Source organism: Trachypithecus francoisi, unplaced genomic scaffold, assembly GCF_009764315.1.
Source record: "Trachypithecus francoisi isolate TF-2019V2 unplaced genomic scaffold, Tfra_2.0 Lachesis_group1, whole genome shotgun sequence".
Taxonomy (NCBI): Eukaryota; Metazoa; Chordata; class Mammalia; order Primates; family Cercopithecidae; genus Trachypithecus; species Trachypithecus francoisi.
Window position 1 is genome coordinate 49,756,711 of NW_022681454.1, and position 22,311 is coordinate 49,779,021.

Sequence of the window (22,311 nt, forward strand, 5' to 3'; positions counted from 1 at the left end):
TAGCCAGGAGGAACAGAAAACCAAACATGGCATGTTCTCACTCATAAGTGGAAGTTGAACAATGAGGGTACATGGACACAGGGAGACATCACACACCCGGGCCTGTCGGGGGGTGGGGGTCTAGGGGAGGGAGAGCATTCGGACAAATACCTAATGCATATGGAGCTTAAAACCTAGATGACAGGTTGACAGATGCAGCAAACCACTAGGGCACATGTGTAGCTATGTAACAAACCTGCACGTTCTGCACATGTATCCCAGAACTTAAAGTAAAATAATACATACATAAATAAGCCAGGTGTGACGGTACTTGACAGTAGTCCTAGCTACTTGGAAGGCTGAGGTGAGAAGATTGCTTGAGCCCAAGAGTTTGAGGTTACAGTGAGCTATGATCATACCACTCAACTTCAGCCTGGATAACAGAACAAGATCCTGTCTCTAAAAGAAAAAAAAAGTATTTGTTATAGTTACTTTTAATTATTTAAGAAATATATTTTAAATGTTTCAGTTTTAATTTTTAGTGCATCAAATATTGCAGATGTAACCCATGTGAGAAAAAAAACTCTTCGGAATCCCCAATAATTTGTAATAGTGTAAATGGTTCCTGGGATCAGAAATTTTGAGAACTGCTGCCAAAGTTTTACTCTCCCACACATCTAATACGTGAAAAACTCTGCAGCCATCAAAATGGAGCATGAAAACATATTTATTACAATGAAAAGATATCCTTTTCTATTGTTAAGTGGGTGTAGTGTGATCCCATATTTAATCGTAATAAATGTGTTTGTGTATGCACGTGTCTATTCATAGGGAAAAAGTATGGAAGAACACATACCAATAATGCTAATTATTTCTAACCTGTAAGATTATGACGATATTTATTTTATTCTCTATTCCTTTGCTATGTATACTAAATTTTAAAACTTTTAAAAATCATGGTAAAAAAACACATAAAATTCACCATCTTAACCATTTCCATGTGAACAATCTAGTAGTGCTAAGTATATTCGCATTACTGTGAAACAGATCTACAAAACTTTTTTATCTCATAAAACTGAAACTATAACCATTGAAAAACAACTCCCCTTTTTGCCCCCCCCCCCCATGCCTGGAAATCACCTTTTTACTTTCTGTTTCTATGTATTTGACTACTTTAGATATCTCATATAGATGGACTTACAATACTTGTCTTTTTGTGACTGGCTTATTTGTGAAGACAAAAGGACTTCAAAAAGTTCTTGGGACCATGAGTGGTGGCTCATGCCTATAATCCCAGCACTTTAGGCGGACAAGGCAGGCACTTGAGGTCAGGAGTTTGAGACCAGCCTGGCCAACATGGTGAAACCCCATCTCTACTAAAAATACAAAAATTAGCTGGGTGTGGTGGCATGCACCTGTACTCCCAGCTATTTGGGAGGCTGAAGCAGGAGAGTGGTTTGAATCCAGGAGGAGGAGGTTGCAGTGAGCCGAGATTCTTGGGAAATGTAATTAAAAGACAAAAACAAAAAATGTAAACTTTGGCCAGGCATGGTGGCTCATGCCCTGTAACCCCAGCACTCTGGGAGGCTGAGGCGGGCAGATCACTTCAGGTCCGGAGTTCAAAACCAGCCTGGCCAACATTGTGCGCCATCTCTACTAAAAATACAAAAATTAGCCGAGCATGGTGGCACACACCTATAATCCCAGTTACTCGGAAGGCTGAGGCAGGAGAATCGCTTGAACCCAGGAGGCGGAGCATGAGCCGAGATTACGCCACTGCACTTCAGCCTGGATGACAAAGTGAGACTGTCTCTCTCTCTCTCTCTCTCTCCTCTCTCTCTCTCTCTATCAAAACTTTATTTCTCAACATAAGCTCTGGCAAAGATATCCATTATTTAGTTTATCCCTAAAGAACAAAGGGTCCTGGGAATGTAACCATGTCAATGCAGTCTTTTTAAAATTATTGACTGAAGAAAAATGGGTGCCCCTTAAAGATTTTTTAAGATTAGGAAACAAAAAGAAGTTAAAAGGTGCCAAACCGGGATTTTAAGATGGATGGCTAATGATTTCCCATAGAAACTCTCACAAAATGACCCTTGCTTGATGAGAAAAATGAGTAGGATGATGGTTATGGTAGAGAAGGACTCTGTGCTTAAGCTATCCCAGGCATTTTTCTGCTAAAGTTTGGCTAATGTACTCAAAACACTCTTATAATATGTAGATGTTATTGTTCTTTGGGTCTCCAGAAAGTCAATAAGCAAAATGTCTTGAGCATCCCCAGAAAAATGTTGCCATGACCTTCGCTCTGGCCCCATTCACTGTACTTTGACTGGACTACTTCATCTCTTGGTAGCCATTGCTTTGATTGTGCTTTGTCTTCAGTCATGTTCTATGTCCTGTTACAATTTTTTGAATAAATGCCTCAGGATCTTGATCCCACTTGTTTACAATTTCCAGGGAAAGCTCCGCTCTTGCCTGCAGCTGGTTTATGTACACACCGTGTGGGAAGTTTGCTCAACTTTAATTTTTCAGTCAGAATTGTGTAAGCTGAACCATTTGAGATGTCTAAAGGTGTTGGTTATTTCTTCTGCTGTTAATCATCAGTCCTTTTAAATTAAGACATGAACAAGGTTAATTTTCTTTTTTTGCAGATTGATGTGGATGGACTGCTGCTGTGGACTTAATATTCAACATTGTCTCAACCCTTCTTACAACAAGTAGTCCACTTGCAAACTGTTGATTTCTTTGGGGCATTGTCCTCATAAATATTTTGTAAAGTATCAATGATTTCACCATTCTTTTATCCAAGCTTCATCATAATTTTTTTTTTCTTTTTGAGACAGAGTCTTGCTCTGTCACCCAGGATGGAGTGCAGTGGTACAATCTCAGCTCACTGCAACCTCCACCTCCCAGGTTCAAGCAATTCTCCTGCTTCAGCCTCACAAGTAGCTGGGACTATAGGCATGTGCCACTGTGCCTGGCTACCGTTTGTATTTTTAGTAGAGATGGGTTTTTGCCATCTTGGCCAGACTGGTCTCAAATGCCTGACCTGAAGTGATCCATCTACCTCAGCCTTCCAAAGTGCTAGGATTACAGGTGTGAGCCACTACACCTGAGTCATACATTTTGTGTTTGTTCTTGTTTCAATTTTTGCAGAATTCATGTTGCTCTGATAGGACTTGATATGGTCTGACTCTGTGTCCCCACCCAAATCTCATCTTTTTTTTAATTTTTTTTTTTTTTTTTTTTTTTTTGAGACGGAGTCTCGCTCTGTCCCCAGGCTGGAGTGCAGTGGCCGGATCTCAGCTCACTGCAAGCTCCGCCTCCCGGGTTTACGCCATTCTCTCGCCTCAGCCTCCCGATAGCTGGACTACAGGCGCCCGCCATCTCGCCCGGCTAATTTTTGTATTTTTTAGTAGAGACAGGGTTTCACAGTGTTAGCCAGGATGGTCTCGATCTCCTGACCTCGTGATCCGCCCGTCTCGGCCTCCCAAAGTGCTGGGATTACAGGCTTGAGCCACCGCGCCCGGCCCAAATCTCATCTTGAATTGTAATCTGAATTGTAATCCTCATGTGTTATGGGAGAGACCTCATGGGAGGTGATTTGATCATGGGGTGGGCTCCTCATGCTGCTCTTGTGGTAGTGAGTGATTTCTCATGAGATCCAATGGTTTTATAAGGGGCTTTTCCCCTCTTTGCTCTGCACTTCGTTCTTTTGTCACCATGTGAAGAAGGATGTTTGTTTCCCCTTCTTCCATGATTGTAAGTTTCTTGAGGCCTCCCTGGTCATGCAGAACTGTGAGTCAATTAAACTACTTTGCTTTATAAATTACCCAGTCTCAGGTATGTCCTTATAGCAGCATGAGAATGGACTAATACAGTAAATTGATACCAAGGTAGTGTGGTGCTACTGTAAAGATGCCCAAAAATGTGGAAGCTACTTTGGTAACAGACAGAGGTTGGAATAGTTTGGAAGGCTCAGAAGAAGACAGGAAAATGTGGCAAAGTTTGGAACTTTCCAGAGACTTGGAGGGCCCAGAAGACAGGAAGATGTGGGAAAGTTTGGAACTTCCTAGAGACTAGTTAAATGGCTTTGACCAAAATGTTCATAATAATATGGACAATGAAGTCTAGGCTGAGGTGGTCTCAGATAGAGATGAGGAACTTGTTGGGAACTGGAATACAGGTCTTCTTGCTATGCTTTAGCAAAGAGACTGGCAGCATTTTGCCCCTGCCCTAGAGATCTGTGAAACTTTGAACTTGAAAGAGATGATTTAGGGTATCTGGAGGAAGAAATTTCTAAGTGGCAAAGCATTCAAGAGGAAGCAGAGCATAAAAGTTTGGAAAATTTGCAGCTTGATAATGCAATAGAAAAGAAAAACCCATTTTCTGGGGAGAAATGTAAGCCTGCTGCAGGAATTTGTGTAAGTAACAAGGAATTGAATGTTAATCACCAGGATAATGGGGAAAATGTCTCTAGGGCATGTCAGAGACTTTCAAGGCAGCTCCTCCCATCACAGGCCTGGAGGACCAGGAGGGAAAAATGGTTTCATGGGCTGGGCCCAGGGGCTCCTTGCTGTGTGCAGCCTAGGGACTTGGTGTCCTGCATCCCAGCAGCTCCAGCTGTGGCTAAAAGTGCTCAAGGTACAGCTCAAGCTGTGGCTTCAGAAGGTGCAAGTCCCAAGCCTTGGCAGCTTCCACATGGTGTTGAGCCTGCAGGTGCACAGAAGTCAATAAATGAGGTTTGGAAACCTCTGTCTAGATTTTAGAGGATGTGTGGAAATGCCTAGACGTCCAGGCAGAAGTTTGCTGCAGTGGCAGAGCCCTCATGGAGAGCCTCTTCTAGGGTAGTGCAGAAAGGAAATATGGAGTTGTAGCCCCTACACAGAGTCCCCACTGGGGCACTGCCTAGTGGAGCTGTAAGAAGAGTGCCACTGTCCTTCAGACCCCAGAATGGTAGATCCACCAACAGCTTGCACTATGCACCTGAAAAAGCAGCAGGCACTCAACACCAACCCACGAAAGCAGCCAGGAGCAGGGCTGTACACTGCAAAGCCACAGGGGTGGAGATGCCCAAGGCTGTGGGAGCCCACCTCTTGCATCAGCATGATCTGGATTTGAGACATGGAGTCAAAAGAGATCATTTTGGAACTTTAGGATTCAATGACTTCCCCGTTAACTTTCAGACTTGCATAGGGCCTGTAGCCTCTCTGTTTTGGTCAATTTCTCCCATTTGGGATGGATGTATTTATCCAGTGCCTGTACCCCTATTTTATCTAGGAAGTAACTTACTTGCTTCTGATTTTACAAGCTCAGAGGTGGAAGGGTCTTACCTTGTCTCAGATCAGACTTTGGATTTTGACTTTTGGGTTAATGCTGAAATGAGTTAAGACTTTGGAGAACTGTTGGGAAGGCATAGTTGTGTTTTGAAATGTGAAAAAGATGAGATTTGGGAGATCGGGGTGGAATGATATAGCCTGGCTCTGTGTCTCCACCTAAATCTCATTTTGAATTGTAATCCCCACATGTTGGAGGAGCTACCTCATGGGAGGTGATTCGATCATGGGGACGGTCCCCCATGCCATTCTCATGACAGGGAGTGAGTTCTCACAAGATCTGATGGTTTTATAAGGTGCTTTTCCCAACTTCATTCTGCACTTCTCCCTCCTGCCACCACGTGAAGAAGGACATGTTTGCTTCCCCTTCCACTATGATTGTAAGTTTCCTGAGACCTCCCCAGTCATGCAGAACTGGGAATCAATTAAACCACTGTTTTTAAAAAATAAATTACCCAGTCTCAAGTATGTCCTTATAGCAGCATGAGAATGGACTAATACAGGGCTCTTTTCAAACTGATGTCTTATCCTTCTTAGTGCATCATACTAGATTCTGTTCAGACATGTTATAACAAGTTAGTAGGAGTTTATTTTGGTACAAAAAATTCAAAATCCATGCATAGTTTTTTCATAATACATATTTTCCATGAATGTTTTGAAGACCCTTTATATATACCACATTTTCTCCATTCGTCCATCTATAGACTGTTGGGTGGTTTCTAAATACACTAACTTTATTTTTTTTTTGAGACGGAGTCTCGCTCTGTCACCCAGGTTGGAGTGCAATGGCTCAATCTCGGCTCACTGCAACCCCCCCCTCCCAGGTTCAAGCGATTCTCCTGCCTTAGCCTCCCAAGTAGCTGGGATTACAGGCACCCACCACCAAACCTAGCTAATTTTTTGTATTTTTAGTAGAGAGGAGGTTTCACCATGTTAGCCAGGATAGTCTTGATCTCCTGACCTCATAATCCACCCGCCTCAGCCTCCCAAAGTGCTGGGATTACAGGCGTGAGCCACCACACCCGGCCTAAATATACTAACTTTTTAAAAAGAACATGTGGTCACTTTATAAACAGAAATAAAACAAAGCTATTTCCTTTTTGGAAAAAGATAAAACATGCTCCCTCACAAAGCACAGGTAACAAAGGGAAAAAAAAAACAGAAGTACATAGGTCTTTAACTTTGTTGATCAGCCCCTTCTGCAGGACTCCTGGGAAGTTAATCTACTATGGTGGGCTGGGGAGGAAAGACTGTCCCGAATCCCAAAATCCATGAAGAAATAAAGGTTTGGACTAGTTTTCTAACATAAAATCTAGCAAACCACCTGGAAGCTGAAACTTATTCTAATTTGACCCTTTCACTTTGAATATTGTATTCTGCCTGCTGGCTACTCACCATACTCTCTTCTCTCCCATTTGACACAAACAAACCCATCCAGACAGTCACTGACTTTCACACATGCTGCAATGTGTATGACTGAGGAGTCTGTGAAAGTGTTCCATACTGTAAGGAGGACTCTGTCTCCAAAGAGCTAACACCATTGTAAAATTCCCAGTCGCATCTCACCTTTTAGATAAATCTGATGGTGTATTTCTACCATTCTTTTTTAACGGCCATACAAGTTTTTAAAAAATGTTTAATTACAGACAATTTCAAATATATACAAAAGTAATAAGCAGAATGGCATAACACAGCCCAATTTCATTTATATTTTACTATGTAACAAGTTACTCCAAATCCGTGATATAAATCAAGAGCCATTATGCTCACAGATTCTGAAGATCAGGATTTGAATAGTACATGGTAGAGATGGCTTCTTTATGCTCCGTGATGTCTGGGCTTCCACTGGAAAGACTAGAAATGCTAGTGTAACTTGAATCACTGGGACCAGAATCATCTGGAAGTTTCTTCAGTCTTATGTCTGGTTCCTGGGTGGGATAACTTGAAGGCTGGGCTTGGTTGGGACTATGGGCTGGAACATCCACACATGGTTTGTCCATTTGACTTGAGCTTCTCTCTTCCTTAAATAACTTTTTTCTTTAAAATAACTTTTTTAAAGTTTCTTTAAAATAGCTTTTTTCTTTTTTCCCTTTTTTTTTTCTTTTTTTCTTTTTTCTTTTTTTTTTCAAGACATGTGGTCTTGCTATGTTGCCCAGGCTGCTCTTGAACTCCTGGGCTCAAGTGATCCTCCTGCCTTGGCCTTTCAAAGTGTTGGGATTATAGGCATGAGCCACCACGCTCAGCACGATTTGAGCTTCTCATAATATGGCAGCTGGGTTCCCAGACAGAGTATCCTAAAAAGAAGTGTCTGGATAATAAGCATGCCAAGAGAATCAAAGTGGGAGCTGCGTGGCCTTTTATAGACTGGCCTCAGATGTCACACTGTGTTATTTGTTTTACTTTATTGATTAAAGCCTGCCTAATATTCACAGGGAAAGGGCATAGATCCTTGCCTTTCTATGGGATGATGGAAAAGTCAAATTACAGATGAACATGGATGGAAAACATTATTGCTACATTTAAAAAATAAAATCTGCCACACCCATCATGTACCCATCACCCAGCTTCAATAACTGTTCACTCAGAGTCAATCTTGTTTTATCCATACCTGTACCTACTCCCTTTCTCCCTTGGAAGTTATGTTGAAGCCAATCCTAAACATCATGTCAGTTTACCTATAAATACTTCAGGAGATATCTCTGAAAGACAAGCATACTTGAATAGCCACAATGCCAATTTTCTATCCTTAAAAAATTAACAATAACTTGTTTAATATCATTCAGTATCCAGTCCATGTTTCCTTGATTGCCTCATAAATGGTTTTTAATAAGGTTTATTTGTTTGAGTTGGTATTGAAATAAGGTTATTTCTAGCATTCTTGAATAGGTTCTTTAGTATGAGTTTTTCTTCAGAAATGAAAACACATTTCACTTCTGTTTTAAATCTTGAGTATCAGACTGAGGATAAAGATTTGTCTATCTTAGCACACTTAATGCTTTTCCACCTGGTTGCAAATGAAGTAAGTTAATGAGACTCATGTTTCTTATCAATAGCATTTTCCATTTTCTATTCATTTTATAAAATAATGACAAAGTCTAATACGATATTCAAACAATTGAACAATCATGCCTATCTTAGTCTGTTTTATGCTGCTATAACAGCATACCCGAGATTGAGTAATTTATAATGAATAGAAATTGATTTCTCACAATTCTGGAGGTTGAGTAGTCCAAGACTGAGAAGCCCACATCTGGCGAGGGCATTTTTTGTTGCATCGTCCTATGGCGGGAGGTAGAAGGAGAGGGTGAGAGAATGATTAAAGGGAGTTATACTTGTTCTTTTATAACAAGTCCACTCCTACAATAGCAGCATTAATCGATTAATAGTCTAATCGCCTCTTAAAGTCCCCACCTCCTAATAGTTACAATGGTGATTAAATTTCAACGTGTGTTTTTTTGAGGACACATTCAAATCATAGCAATGCCTGGATCAACTATTCAATTAAAGTTGTAAAAACAATTGCCTATCCAGTTCTTTGACCACTCCAACATGCACCTTGGCTGAATCTGGATGCTAAGGGTAGCCACTACAAGGCCTTAGTCACCAGTGATAAAGGAGATCTTTCACCAGCAGTGTTTCCTACACAGTCCACTTCCCTTATTAGCTCCTTATTTGGAGTCCACAAAACCAAAGGTATTTTTGCCCTACTTCAAAGCACATATTTCTTGAGAGGGCCAAAAAACTGACATCTAGCCAAAAGCCAAGCACACAGCAGAAATCTAGTCTACACATAATATCAGGATAGGACACTTTCTCCTAATCTACCCACCCCAACCACTTCTTTATGTTCAACGCACTTAGTAGAATTCTTCCATCTATGCTGTGATGTTATGATATATATTGGTTTTCATTCAAGATTCCTGGCTCATAACTCTGATAGTCCCTCTTAGAGTCTTTTGTTGTAATGTTGGGTGCGTTAGGCTTCAGGGGCAGGCCTCTGACCTTCTCCTGCCCTCTTTTCACCTGCCCCAAGGAAGGACTCTAATTTTTCATAATATGGTTTGGATCTATGCCCCCACCCAAATCTCAGGTCAGATTGTAATCCCCAGTGTTGGAGGTGGTGGCTGGTGGGAGGTGATTGGATCACGGGGCAGTTTCTTATGAGTTGGTTATCACGATCCCCTCAGTGCTGTTCTCACGATAGTGAGTGAGTTCTCCTGAGATCTTATTATTTAAAAGTCTGTAACTCCTCACCAATCTCTCTCTTCCTCCTACTCCAGCCATGTGAAGTGCCTCGCTCCCTCTTTGCCTTCTGCCATGATTGTAAGTTCCCTGGGTCCTCCCCGGAAGCTGATGCTGCTATGCTTCCTGCACAGCCTACAGAACCACGAGACCATCAAACCTCTTTTCTTTATAAATTACTGAGTCTCAGGTGTTTCTTTTTCCTTTTATTTTCTTTTTCATTCTTAGGTATTTCTTTATAGCAGTGTAAGAATGGACTAATACATTCTGCCTTTCTGATTGTGGGTGTTAAGACCCTCTCCAGAGAGACTTCTGCAGTATACCTTGGGGGCGGGAATGCTGACATCATGAAGTTTCCATAAACACCCAAGAGGACTGTGTTCAGGGAGCTTTCAGATAGCTAAATATGTGAGGGTTCCTGGAGGGTGGCGCCCAGGGAGGGCGTGGAAGCTCTGACCCCTTCCCCGTACTTCACCCTACATATCTCTTCACCTGTATCTTTTGTAATATCCTTTATAATAAACCAATAAATGTAAGTAAGTATTTTCCTGAGTCCTGTGAGCCACTTCAGCAAATTAGTCAAATCCAAAAAGGGGGCCATGGAAACCCCAACTTGAAGCCGGTTGGTGAGAAGTTTCAGAGGCCCAGACCCGGAACTCGTGTGGAAGGGTGAGGCAGTCTTGGGGACTGAGCTCTCAACTTGTGGAATCTCACACTATCTCCAGGTAGATAGCGTCAGAACCGAATTAAAGAACACCAGCTGGTGTCTGCTCTTGGTGTGGGGAGGAAAACCACACACACCTGTGGTCACAGAAGTGGTCTTATGCTGATGATTGTTGTGGTTTGAGAGTAGAAGAAAAAGCACAGTTAGAGAGAGAGTTTTCCCTACACACATATGCCCTGTGTTTATACTGTATATACCATTTACAGAGCCTGAGGGCAACATAAATAATGTCCCCCTCAATTCACTTTATTATGCTTTTTTTGTAATGAGTATAATTAACATCTTGCAGGGCCTTCATATGCCAGAGACAGGTGACCAAACTCGGGCAGTCAGCCCTTTAGGGACTTTTGAATAACCCCTCAGGCTACAGGATAATAATCTGCCTGGTTAGAGTGTGTGGTCACTGAGTTTATTAGTTCTTGCTCTAGGGACGCTTCCTGCTTTCTCTGGCATCCTCTAGTTCACTTGCTGATACCCAGTACCCAATTGCCCACAGGCACAGAGAGAAATATATATTAACTGTGTGTGTGTGTGTATAAGCTTGTGTGTATAATCTTATGTGTATATATGTGTATGTAGGCACATATAGAAGCATAATTTAAAAAATAGAAACTCTATTTCTATAGAGAAATGCACATCCATGTTCTATGACAGGCATCTATATAGCAGAGGAAACAGAACATTTATAGCTTGCCCTTTAAAAATACGAATCTGAGGCCGAGCATGATGGCTCATACCTGTAATCCCAGTACTTTGGGAGGCCCAGGCAGGCAGATTGCTTGAGTCCAAGAGTTCAAGACCAGCCTGGGCAACATGGCAAGACCATGTCTCTACAAAAAAAAAAACACAAAAATTAGCCAGGTGTGGCAGCATATGCCTGTGGTCACAGCTATTCTGGAGGCTGTGGCAGGAGGATCATTTCATTAATCTGATCCTATCACAGCACCTCTTGAAGCCCTTTCAATGGCTTCTCATTGCTCTAAAAGTACTGCAAGGCTCAGCAATGTTTGTTCCTATATCCCCAGCTGCCCCCTTGTTCTCTCTGATCCAGACACCCCAGCCTTCTCTCAGTCCCCTCACTCTCCATGCTCTCATACACCACAGGACCTTTCCACAGGCCATTCCATTAGCCTTGAATGATTTCCCTCTACCTAGTTGTCTACTCACCTTTCAGATCTTAAGTGTCACATCCTTAATGGCCCCATTCCCCAAATCGAAATTCTCCCTCATACACATGTAAAGCACCATGATCAACTTTGAAGCACCTACCGAACTTGCAATTTCACTTTTGCGTGATATTTTTAAATTTATTATTATTATTACTATTATTATTTTGAAACAGAGTCTCTGTTGCCTAGACTGGAGTGCAATGGCGCAATCTTGGGTCACTGAAACCTCTGCCTCTCGGGCTCAAGCAATACTCCTGACTCAGCCTCCTGAGTAGCTGGGACCATAGACACATGCCACCACGTCAGCTAATTTTTTGTATTTTGGGCAGAGATGGGGTTTCACTACGTTGCTAATGCTGGTCTTCAACTCTTGGAGTCAAGTGATCCACCTGCCTCAGCAGTGAGATTACAGGTGTGAGCCACCAGCAGCCTGTGATTTTTAAAATACCTTCTACTTCCTCAGTAAAACTTCAGAGCACAGGAACCATCCCTCCTTGCTGCTTACAGTTGCCTAGCTCAGTGCTTGGCACATGGTAGGCACCCAATAACTATTTGAATGAATAGATGAATAAACGAATATGTGAAAGCACCTTGTAGAACACCACGCATGCAACAGATGTTAACTTCCTTCCTTTCACCAAATTTTCAGCAAAAATTTTCGCTTAATTTCTCCTTGCTTTGAAATATAGTTTGATTGGCAAATAATTAAAAGCAAAACTTAACTTTAGAAAGTCATAACCCAGTAACTCAAAACAACACATTTGTAACTATTTATTTGCCTGGAGATAACTACAAATGCCTAAAAGTTTGCCTCCATTCAGAGATCTCTACATTAGAAAAGTCTTAATTTTCTAAACAGACAAGTGATAAGGTTATCATTTTCTGAAAATATCCTGAAATCAGTCTGTTGTTTTACAGGTGTTTGTAATTGTTGACCAGGTAAACCTTGTGTGAATCCCTAAAAACCCACTGCCAGTACTGAAAATCAGTCCACAGGCCACATGGAAATGATATCACATTATAATTTTTTTGTATTTTTATGCATTTATTTTTTATTTATTAATATTCTTTGAGATAGAGTCTCACTTTTTTGCCCAGGCTGGAGTGCAGTGGCATGATCATGGCTCACTCCAATCTCTATCTCCGGGCTCAAGCAAACTTCCCACCTTAGCCTGTGAAGTAGCTGGTATAACAAGTGCATGCCACCACATCCAGCTAATTCAAAAACTTTTTTTTTTTTTTTAAGAGATGGTGTCTTGCTATGTTGCCCTGGCTGGTTTCAAACTCCTGGGCCCAAGCGATTCTCCCTCCTCAGCCTCCCACAGCACCGGGATTACAGGTATGAGCCACTGCACCTGGCACTGTAATTAATAAAGAGTTGACATAAACTTTCTAGTTCATTTAAAGTTTTTTATCTCTAAATCATTGTCATCACATAATTTGTGAGTCCGTAAATCTGGGTGAGATAGTGGAAAAACTCTGGGCTTGGAATCAGAAAGCTGTAAACCTACTTTACAAGGTTATTGCAAAGATTAAGTGGGGGTAATAATTTTGTTAAAAATAATCTCTCGGGCCGGGCGCGGTGGGTTAAGCCTGTAATCCCAGCACTTTGGGAGGCCGAGACGGGCGGATCACGAGGTCAGGAGATCGAGACCATCCTGGCTAACACAGTGAAACCCCGTCTCTACTAAAAATACAAAAAACTAGCCGGGCGAGGTGGCGGGCGCCTGTAGTCCCAGCTACTCGGAGGCTGAGGCAGGAGAATGGCGTAAACCCGGGAGGCGGAGCTTGCAGTGAGCAGAGATCCGGCCACAGCACTCCAGCCTGGGTGACAGAGCGAGACTCTGTCTAAAAATAATAATAATAATAATAATCTCTCATCTGTTAAACACATACCTCACATTGTAGATGGAGCTAACTCTGTTACATTATTGTCAATTAATTCCTTAAAAAAAGACTATGGGCCAGGCATGGTGGCTCATACCTGTAATCCCAGCACTTTGGGAGGCCGAAGTGGGTGGATCTCTGAGGTCAGGAGTTTGAGACCAGCCTGGGCAACATGGAGAAACCTCATCTCTACCAAAAAATGCAAAAAATTAACAGGGCATAGTGGGGCACACCCTTGGTCCCAGCTACTTGGGAGGCTGAGGTGGGAGGATTGCTTGAGTGTGGGAGGTGGAGGTTTCAGTGAGACAAGATCACACCACTGTATTCCATCCTGGGTGACAGAGTGAGACTCTGCCTCAAAAAACAACAACAACAAAAACCTATGAAATATGTATTATTACCCTACTATACAGATGAAGAAATTGAGGCTCTTGGAGATTGACAATCTGGCCCAAGATTGTACATCCCATCAAGCTGCAGGGCTAAGATGCATGAAAAAGGGCTCTAGCTAGGATGTATGTAGCTGTAACTTGCTATAAAAATTAAGGTGTCTTATTACAAAATATCTCTGAAATGACAGTTCCTATTAATATTCCTATATGTTCCTCCTTCCTATGTATCCATATCAGATATCCTTATCAGACATTGTAAATCAAACCAAATTAGAGGCAGGGAGGAGCCAGATCTCAGCCATCAGATCATCATGTGTGCAAATTGCTTCTCTGTCCCCTCTTTTTTGTTTTCCCAGTTTCTTTTCTTTTTCTTTTTCTTTTCCCTTCCCTTCCCTTCCCTTCCCTTCCCTTCCCCTCCCCTCCCCTCCCCTCCCCTCCCCTCCCCTCTCTTCCCTTCCCTTTCCTTCCCTTCCTTTCCCTTCCCTTCCCTTCCCTTCTTCCCTCCTTCCCTTCTTTCTTTTCTCTCTCTCTCTCTCTCTCTCTCTCTCTCTCTCTCTCTCTGTCTCTCTGTCTCTCGCTCTCTCTCTCTCTCTCTTTCTTTCTGACAGGGTCTTGCTCTGTCTCCCAGTGTGCAGCAGCGTGATCTTGGCTCATTGCAATCTCTACCTCCCATGTAATTCTTATGTCTCAGTCTCCTAAGTAGCTTGGATTATAGGTCTACACACCACTCCTGGCTACGCCATGTTGCCCAGGCTGGTCTTGACCTCCTGGGCTCTAGTGATCTGCCTGCCTTGGCCTCCCAAAGTGCTGGGATTACATGTGTGAGCCATCATACCCGGCCCCCAGTTTCCATATTAGTAACTCACATGTAGACCACAAGGATGCACTATTTAGAAAACTTGCAATGGTCCACTTTTCAAATCACCAAAATATGTTAAAGAAATTGGTATGACTGTTGACTCACAACAGGAGGCAGGGGCATGGGGTGGGGTGTAAGATTAATATCGTGACAAATGTGGAAAAGAAACTTCTTCTCCTGTTTTTCCAACTCTATCTCTGCTACCATATTATTACACTCTTCTGGTAGTGTGGTGTTTATGTGTGTTTTTTTTTTTCTTATATATACAGTAATTGTAGGATATGAACCTGATTCCAGTTGCAAACTTCACTGAGCTTAGCTTTTAAGTTGCTTAAGAATAGTTTTAATGTGCAAAAATCACAAGCATTCTTATACACCAGTAACAGACAAGCAGAGAGCCAAATCAGGAATGAACTTCCATTCACAATTGCTTCAAAGAGAATAAAATACCTAGGAATCCAGCTTACAAGAGATGTAAAGGACCTCTTCAAGGAGAACTACAACCACTGCTCAGTGAAATAAAAGAGGACACAAACAAATGGAAGAACATACCATGCTCATGGATAGGAAGAATCAATATCGTGAAAATGGCCATACTGCCCAAGGTTATTTATAGATTCAATGCCATCCCCATCAAGCTACCAATGACTTTCTTCACAGAATTGGAAAAAACTGCTTCAAAGTTCATATGGAACCAAAAAAGAGCCCGCATTGCCAAGACAATCCTAAGTCAAAAGGACAAAGCTGGAGGCATCACGCTACCTGACTTCAAACTATACTACAAGGCTACAGTAACCAAAACAGCATGGTACTGGTACCAAAACAGAGATATAGACCAATGGAACAGAACAGAGTCCTCAGAAATAATACCACACATCTACAGCCATCTGATCTTTGACAAACCTGAGAGAAACAAGAAATGGGGAAAGGATTCCCTATTTAATAAATGGTGCTGGGAAAATTGGCTAGCCATAAGTAGAAAGCTGAAACTGGATCCTTTCCTTACCCCTTATACGAAGATTAATTCAAGATGGATTAGAGAGTTAAATGTTAGACCTAATACCGTAAAAACCCTAGAAGAAAATCTAGGTAGTACCATTCAGGACATAGGCATGGGCAAGGACTTCATGTCTAAAACACCAAAAGCAACGGCAGCAAAAGCCAAAATTGACAAATGGGATCTCATTAAACTAAAGAGCTTTTGCACAGCAAAAGAAACTACCATCAGAGTGAACAGGCAACCTACAGAATGGGAGAAATTTTTGCAATCTACTCATCTGACAAAGGGCTAATCCCCAGAATCTACAAAGAACTCAAACAAATATATAGAAAAAAAACAAACAACCCCATCAAAAAGTGGGGAAAGGATATGAACAGACATTTCTCAAAAGAAGACATCCATACAGCCAACAGACACATGAAAAAATGCTCATCATCACTCGCCATCAGAGAAATGCAAATCAAAACCACAATGAGATACCATCTCACACCAGTCAGAATGGCAATCATTAAGAAGTCAGGAAACAACAGGTGTTGGAGAGGATGTGGAGAAATAGGAACACTTTTACACTGTTGGTAGGATTGTAAACTAGTTCAACCATTATGGAAAAGAGTATGGCGATTCCTCAAGGATCTAGAACTAGATGTACCATATGACCCAGCCATCCCACTACTGGGTATATACCCAAAGGATTATAAATTACTCTACTACAAAGACACATGCACACGTATGTTTATTGCGGCACTATTGACAATAGCAAAGACTTGGAATCAACCCAAATGTCCATCTGTGACAGACTGGATGAAGAAAATGTGGCATATATACACCATGGAATACTATGCAGCCATCAAAAAGGATGAGTTTGAGTCCTTTGTAGGGACATGGATGCAGCTGGAAACCATCATTCTTAGCAAACTATCACAAGAAGAGAAACCAAACACCACATGTTCTCACTCATAGGTGGGAACTGAACAATGAGATCACTTGGACTGGGGAAGGGGAACATCACACACTGGGGCCTATCATGGGGAGGGGGGAGGGGGAGGAGGGAGGGATTGCATTGGGGAGTTATACATGATATAAATGATGAATTGATGGGTGCTGACGAGTTGATGGGTGCAGCACACCAACATGGCATAAGTATACATATGTAACAAACCTGCACGTTATGCACATGTACCCTAGAACTTAAAGTATAATAATAAAAAATAAAAAAAAAACAAAAAAAAAAACAAAAAAAAAAACAAATATAGACATCCAAAACTTCAAAAAAAAAAAAAAAAAAAGAAAAGAAAAGAAAAAAAAAAGAATAGTTGGATCTGGCCGGGCGCGGTGGCTCAAGCCTGTAATCCCAGCACTTTGGGAGGCCGAGGCGGGCGGATCACGAGGTCAGGAGATGGAGACCCTCCTGGCTAACAGGGTGAAACCCCGTCTCTACTGAAAATACAAAAAACTAGCCGGGCGCGGTTGCGGGCGCCTGTAGTCCCAGCTACTCGGAGGCTGAGGCGGGAGAATGGCGGGAACCCGGGAGGCGGAGCTTGCAGTGAGCCGAGATCGCGCCACTGCACTCCAGCCTGGGCGACACAGCGAGACTCCGTCTCAAAAAAAAAAAAAAAGAATAGTTGGATCTATGCAAATAATGATAATTATTATTATTTGAAGAGAGTGGCTCACTTTGTCACACAGGCTGGAGTGCAGTGGTGTGATTAAGGATCACTGCAACCTCCACCTCCCAGGCTCAAATAAACCTCCCACCTCAGCCTCCCAAGTAGCTGGGACCACAGGCACGGCCCACCACACTCGGCTAATTTTTTGTATTTTGTGTAGAGATGGAGTTTCATCACATTGCCCAGGCTGGTCTTGAATTCCTGGGCTCCAGCAATCCTCCCAACTAGGCCTCCCAAAATGCTGGCATCACAGGCATTATGGCATCACTGGCATCACTTACCATGTCTGGCCCGATCTATGCACATTTTCAAAATAATCAATTTTTATTTGTTGCTTTATTGGTGGTACAATCTCAAGTGGAAAAATCTAAGGGTTTTGGTGTTATTTGCTTACTCAACCAATATTTATTAGACTCTTACTAAGCACCAAGCATGGTCACATGCCTGAGCTGTGGCTAGCACAGCGTATAAGACAAACTTAATCTCTGTTTTCGTGGAGCGTATAATCTAGTAGATGAAGCCTATGTTGAGCAATATCACAATACTAACAAATTGAGGATGCTATGAGAGTGTCTAACAAATTGAGTGTAACAAATTGAGGATGCTATGACAGTGTGCCATGGGGACTTCAGCTGCCTGGGGATTGAGAGAAAGCTTCCTTGAGGGAAGGTACATTTCAGCTGAGACACACTGCCGTCTGCTCTAGGTTTTGTAACTGCATTCACATCCCGATTCTGACACTTCACCCAGTTATTGTCTCAGAGCTTGGGTCTGCAGGTGTAAAACAAGGACAGTATGCACCTTGGCAGGGTTGTGAGAAGGGGAGAGAACACAAGTAAAGCACCTGTATCAGGCATACAGTAGGCACTAAGTGTGCAATGCTTGCTATGATTATACATCATTGTAAGCGTCAAGGGAAAGTTGAAGAAAAGTCTGACCAACAGTGAACGATAAATGCGCAGAGGAGAAATTTGTCAAAGGTTCCAAATTCAGGGGCAGTCCGTACTCCACATTTTGTTTGGGGGCTTCAGGTCCTGAGTTCCAGACATTGGAGCAATTAACACTTTAAGATTGCTAAATATTGTCTTCATGAGAAGTTGATAAGGAATTTTGGGTGGTTGATCTCTTTCTAGCAGCAGTTTAGCGTATGCTGAGGCCAGATTTTTTCAAGCAAAAGTAAAATACCTAAGAAACTGCCTGGCCAGAGGACAATCTGGCTCAAGTGACAAGCGTTCATAAGCTAGATGGGAGAGGAAGGGATGAATACTCCATTGGAGGTTTTACTCGAGGGTCACAGGGAGACCCGGAGCCACCAGAATGGGACCTGGAAGTGGGAAACGCTGGGTTCCCACGAGAGCGCGCAGAACACGTGCGTCAGGAAGCCGGGTCCGGGATGCCCAGCGCTGCTCCCCGGGCGCTCCTCCCCAGGCCTCCCGGGCGCTTGGATCCCGGCCATCTCCTCACCCTTCAAGTGGGTGTGGGTGATTTCGTAAGTGAACGTGACCGCCACCAGGGGAAAACGAGCAAGGAAGTAGGAGAGAGCCAGGCAGGCGGGGCGGGGTTCGATTGGGAACAGTGGGAGGGATGCAGAAGAGGAGTGGGAGGGATGGAGGGCGCAGTGGGAGGGGTGAGTAGGCGTAACGGGGCGGAGGAAAGGAGAAAAGGGCGCTGGGGCGCCGGGGGAGGAAGTGCTCGAGCTCTCGACTCTCCGCTGCGCGGCCGCTGGCGGGGGAGCTGCCAGGTGAGCCCAAGATGCTGCTGCGCTCGAAGCCTGCGCTGCCGCAGCCGCCGCCGCTGCTGCTGCTGCTCTTGGGGCCGCTGGGTCCCCTCTGCCCGGGCGCCCTGCCCGGACCTGCGCAAGCACAGGACGTCGTGGACCTGGACTTCTTCACCCAGCAGCCGCTGCACCTGGTGAGCCCCTCGTTCCTGTCGGTCACCATCGACGCTAACCTGGCCACGGACCCACGGTTTCTCATCTTCCTGGGGTAAGCGCCAGCCTCCTGGTCCTGTACCCTCTCCTGTCCTCCTGACACCCATGTCTGCCCCGCCAGCCACTCTCCTTTTGCGCGGAAACAACTTCACACCGGAACCTCCCCCGCCTGCCTCTCCCTACCCCACTTCCCGCCTCTCATTCTCCCTCTCCCTCCCTTACTCTCTGACCCCAAACCTCTTTTTGGGGGGTATCATTTAAAAAATAGATTTAGGGGTTACAAATGCAATTCTGTTCCATGGGTATATTGCATTGTGGTGACATCTGGGCTCTTAGTGTAACTGTCACCTGAATGGTGTACATTGTATCTAATAGGCAATTTCTCATCCCTCATCCCTCTCCCACCCTCCCACCTTTTGGAGTCTCCAGTGTCTACTATTCCACTAAGTCCATGTGTACACATTTTTCGTGCCCACTCTAAATGAGCCTTTTTGTTTCATTCATTCTGTAAGTATTGAGTAAGCACCACCTAAGGTCAGGTATAAGTGGAAATTTGAAAAAAGAAACTGCCCACTTGCCCCAGTACTTCCCTGGCCAGGAGGAGGGAAACCGGGCAGGTGCACCTGGAGGCCTGTGAATGCTTGAATTGCTGTGCAGTGTAGGACAAGATTGTGTATAGGCTTCTGTCTTTTAAACTCTGTTAGGTAGATTTCTTTTTCTTTTCTTTCTTTCTTTCTTTTTTTTTTTTTTGGCAGCTGAAAAGGGCATCTACAACAAGAATAAAAATCTAAATATTCAATAAATGAGACCTAGGAGACTACTGCAGTGACTTACAAAGTCCTAATAAAAAGATGTCTGTCCAAAATGGGGCTGCGAAATGTGGTGCTGCCTTATCAGCTCCAAGTTTTGTTCTTGCCTGAGAAAGAAGGAACCTGATGCAGGTTCAAAGCTTCTGCCCTGTAGTTGTTAGGGAAAATGGGTAAGTTTAGAACTCAATTTAGAATCCAATCCTTAGCTAGGTGCGGTGCCTGTAATCCCAGCACTTTGGGAGGCCGAGACAAGAGGATTGCTTGAGTCCAGGAGATCAAGACCAGCCTAGGCAATGTGGCAAAGCCCCATCTCTAAAAAAAATTTAAAAATCAGCCAGATGTGGTGGTGTGTGCCTGAAGTCCTAGCTACTCAAGAGGCTGACACAGGAGAATCACTTGAGCCCAGCTGGTCAAAGCTGCAGTGAGCTAAGAGTGAGACTGTGTCTCACAAAAATCATCCATTCCTTGAGGATGTGGTCAAAGGTCATCATAGTCCATTTTCTCTCCAAACATTCCTTGGAGTACAACCCTCCTCATTTCTGCATAATCCTGATATCTTCTATATTTTTGCCTTTTTCTTCATATTTTATAATTTCATATAACTGGGAGACTAAGATCCATGACTCCAAGATGGGGAGCTACAGCAACAATCCCAGGTCTTCTAAGTCTCTTATTTAGGCCCTGGGAGCCTCCAGAGTTGGCCACATCTTGACCAGCCCAGATAGAGGGAAAGATCACCACTATCTCACCTCTGTGTTAAATACCTAGGTGCTGTCCTCCCTGAGCCCACACGATAGTTGCCAGTGCTAATTTAATGGGTAGTGTACTGGTTAAGAGATGGACAGACTGTCCTGGCTTGACTCTCAGCTCTGGCAAAGACAAGTGACTTGGTTTTTCCATGTCTCTTGGCCACACCAACCTTGATTTCTTCCACTGTAAAATGGAATTTCTCAAGCTTGCCTCAAGGATTATTGCCCAAAGATTTGATGATATGGTAAGAGCTTCACAGTGTTTGGCCCATAGTAAGTGTTTGACATTCAAACGAATTGTTTCTTCCTAGGACATGGTGAGCATTTGGTAGCCATTCACCAGTTTTCTGTTTTCTTTGGATCATAGTTAACCTCTGCTTTCCCTTGTGGCACTAGAATTTTCTGGTGGGGAAGAATCCTCACTTTTTGCCCTTCCTTTTAAGGATAGGAAGCTGATACTAGGCAGCAACTAGTTAGGGGATAGGAAGATTACTTCAGAGAAATGCTGAACCACAGGGCTCCAGATCTCAGGACCCTGGTCTTAGCTTGCTGGCTTGTGGGGCGGCAGTGGGGGGTTGGGGAGCGGGGTGGGTTTACTGAAAATGGGTGTGAAGTAGATGTCCATTTACTGAAATGTGAGGACCCAAGGCCTCTTCTACTGCTGTAACCAGCATATTCCCCAACCTCTCCCCAAGAAAGGACGATGGGGGTTCACCTCTGGAGTAACAGGTCCAAAAGAAAAAACATACAGTATGACTTCCAGGGTCTGGGCCTGATCATCCAGCAGTCAAGCTCCCTGCAATTGACTGACACCCCTGTAACACGTAGAACTTCCAATCTGCAACTTAGTGAGGATGATACCTTTATTCTTCGTAAATACATCTCTTCATTTCCCAGAGCACCCTTTTTCCCACCTCCTCTGCACCTTTTTGTTAAAGACTGGAGTATAATGAAATACCAAGAGAGCATAACGTGTGATACATAAAACTTTCTTTCTGGCTTACAAAACAGTTTATTCTTGTCCATACGTGCTTCTCTCCAAGGCTGGCTGCTGTCTAAAGAGGCAGGAACCCCCTCTCCTCATCTAAGACCTAGCTTCTAAATCGGAGTGTGAGGGTCCGTCTTCCCAGGAGGGGCACAGGGCCCAAGCAGCCCAGCCGTCTCAGAAGACAACACTAAGCTTTGTATGGGTCCACAGTAGAGCAGAGTAAGACGCCTGTTGTTTAATTTATTACAGTTCCTCAAAAGTGAAGATGTGTGGGCAGGATGGCAAGAGCTGAGCAGACGAAAGCTGAAGGAATAAGGAAAGAAAGGAGGACACAAACAGCTGACACTTCCTCAGTTCTTGTCATTTGCCAGGCCCTGTTCTAAGCACCTTCTAGGTATTAATCCATTTAGTCTTGGCTACAACACTATGAGGTTGTATCATCCCCATTTTATCATCCCCGTTTTAAACATGAAGAAATGGAGGCTCAGGGAGATTAAGTAACTTGGCCGCTGTTTGAAACTAGACTCTGATCACATGAGACAATAGTGCCCATAAAAAGGGAAAGCAGATTATATTTTTT

General features: G+C 43.4%; 1 protein-coding gene across 1 annotated transcript in view; it reads left to right on the plus strand.

The window, feature by feature from the left end:
- The first annotated feature begins 18,904 nt into the window (after positions 1 to 18,904).
- The window catches only part of HPSE (heparanase), a 43,984-nt gene continuing 40,577 nt past the window's right edge, over positions 18,905 to 22,311 (plus strand). Inside the window, exon 1 of the mRNA XM_033214219.1 lies at positions 18,905 to 19,240. Within this exon, the coding sequence (XP_033070110.1) occupies positions 19,008 to 19,240 (233 nt within the window). The 5' untranslated portion in view covers positions 18,905 to 19,007. The remainder of the gene's footprint in view (positions 19,241 to 22,311) is intronic.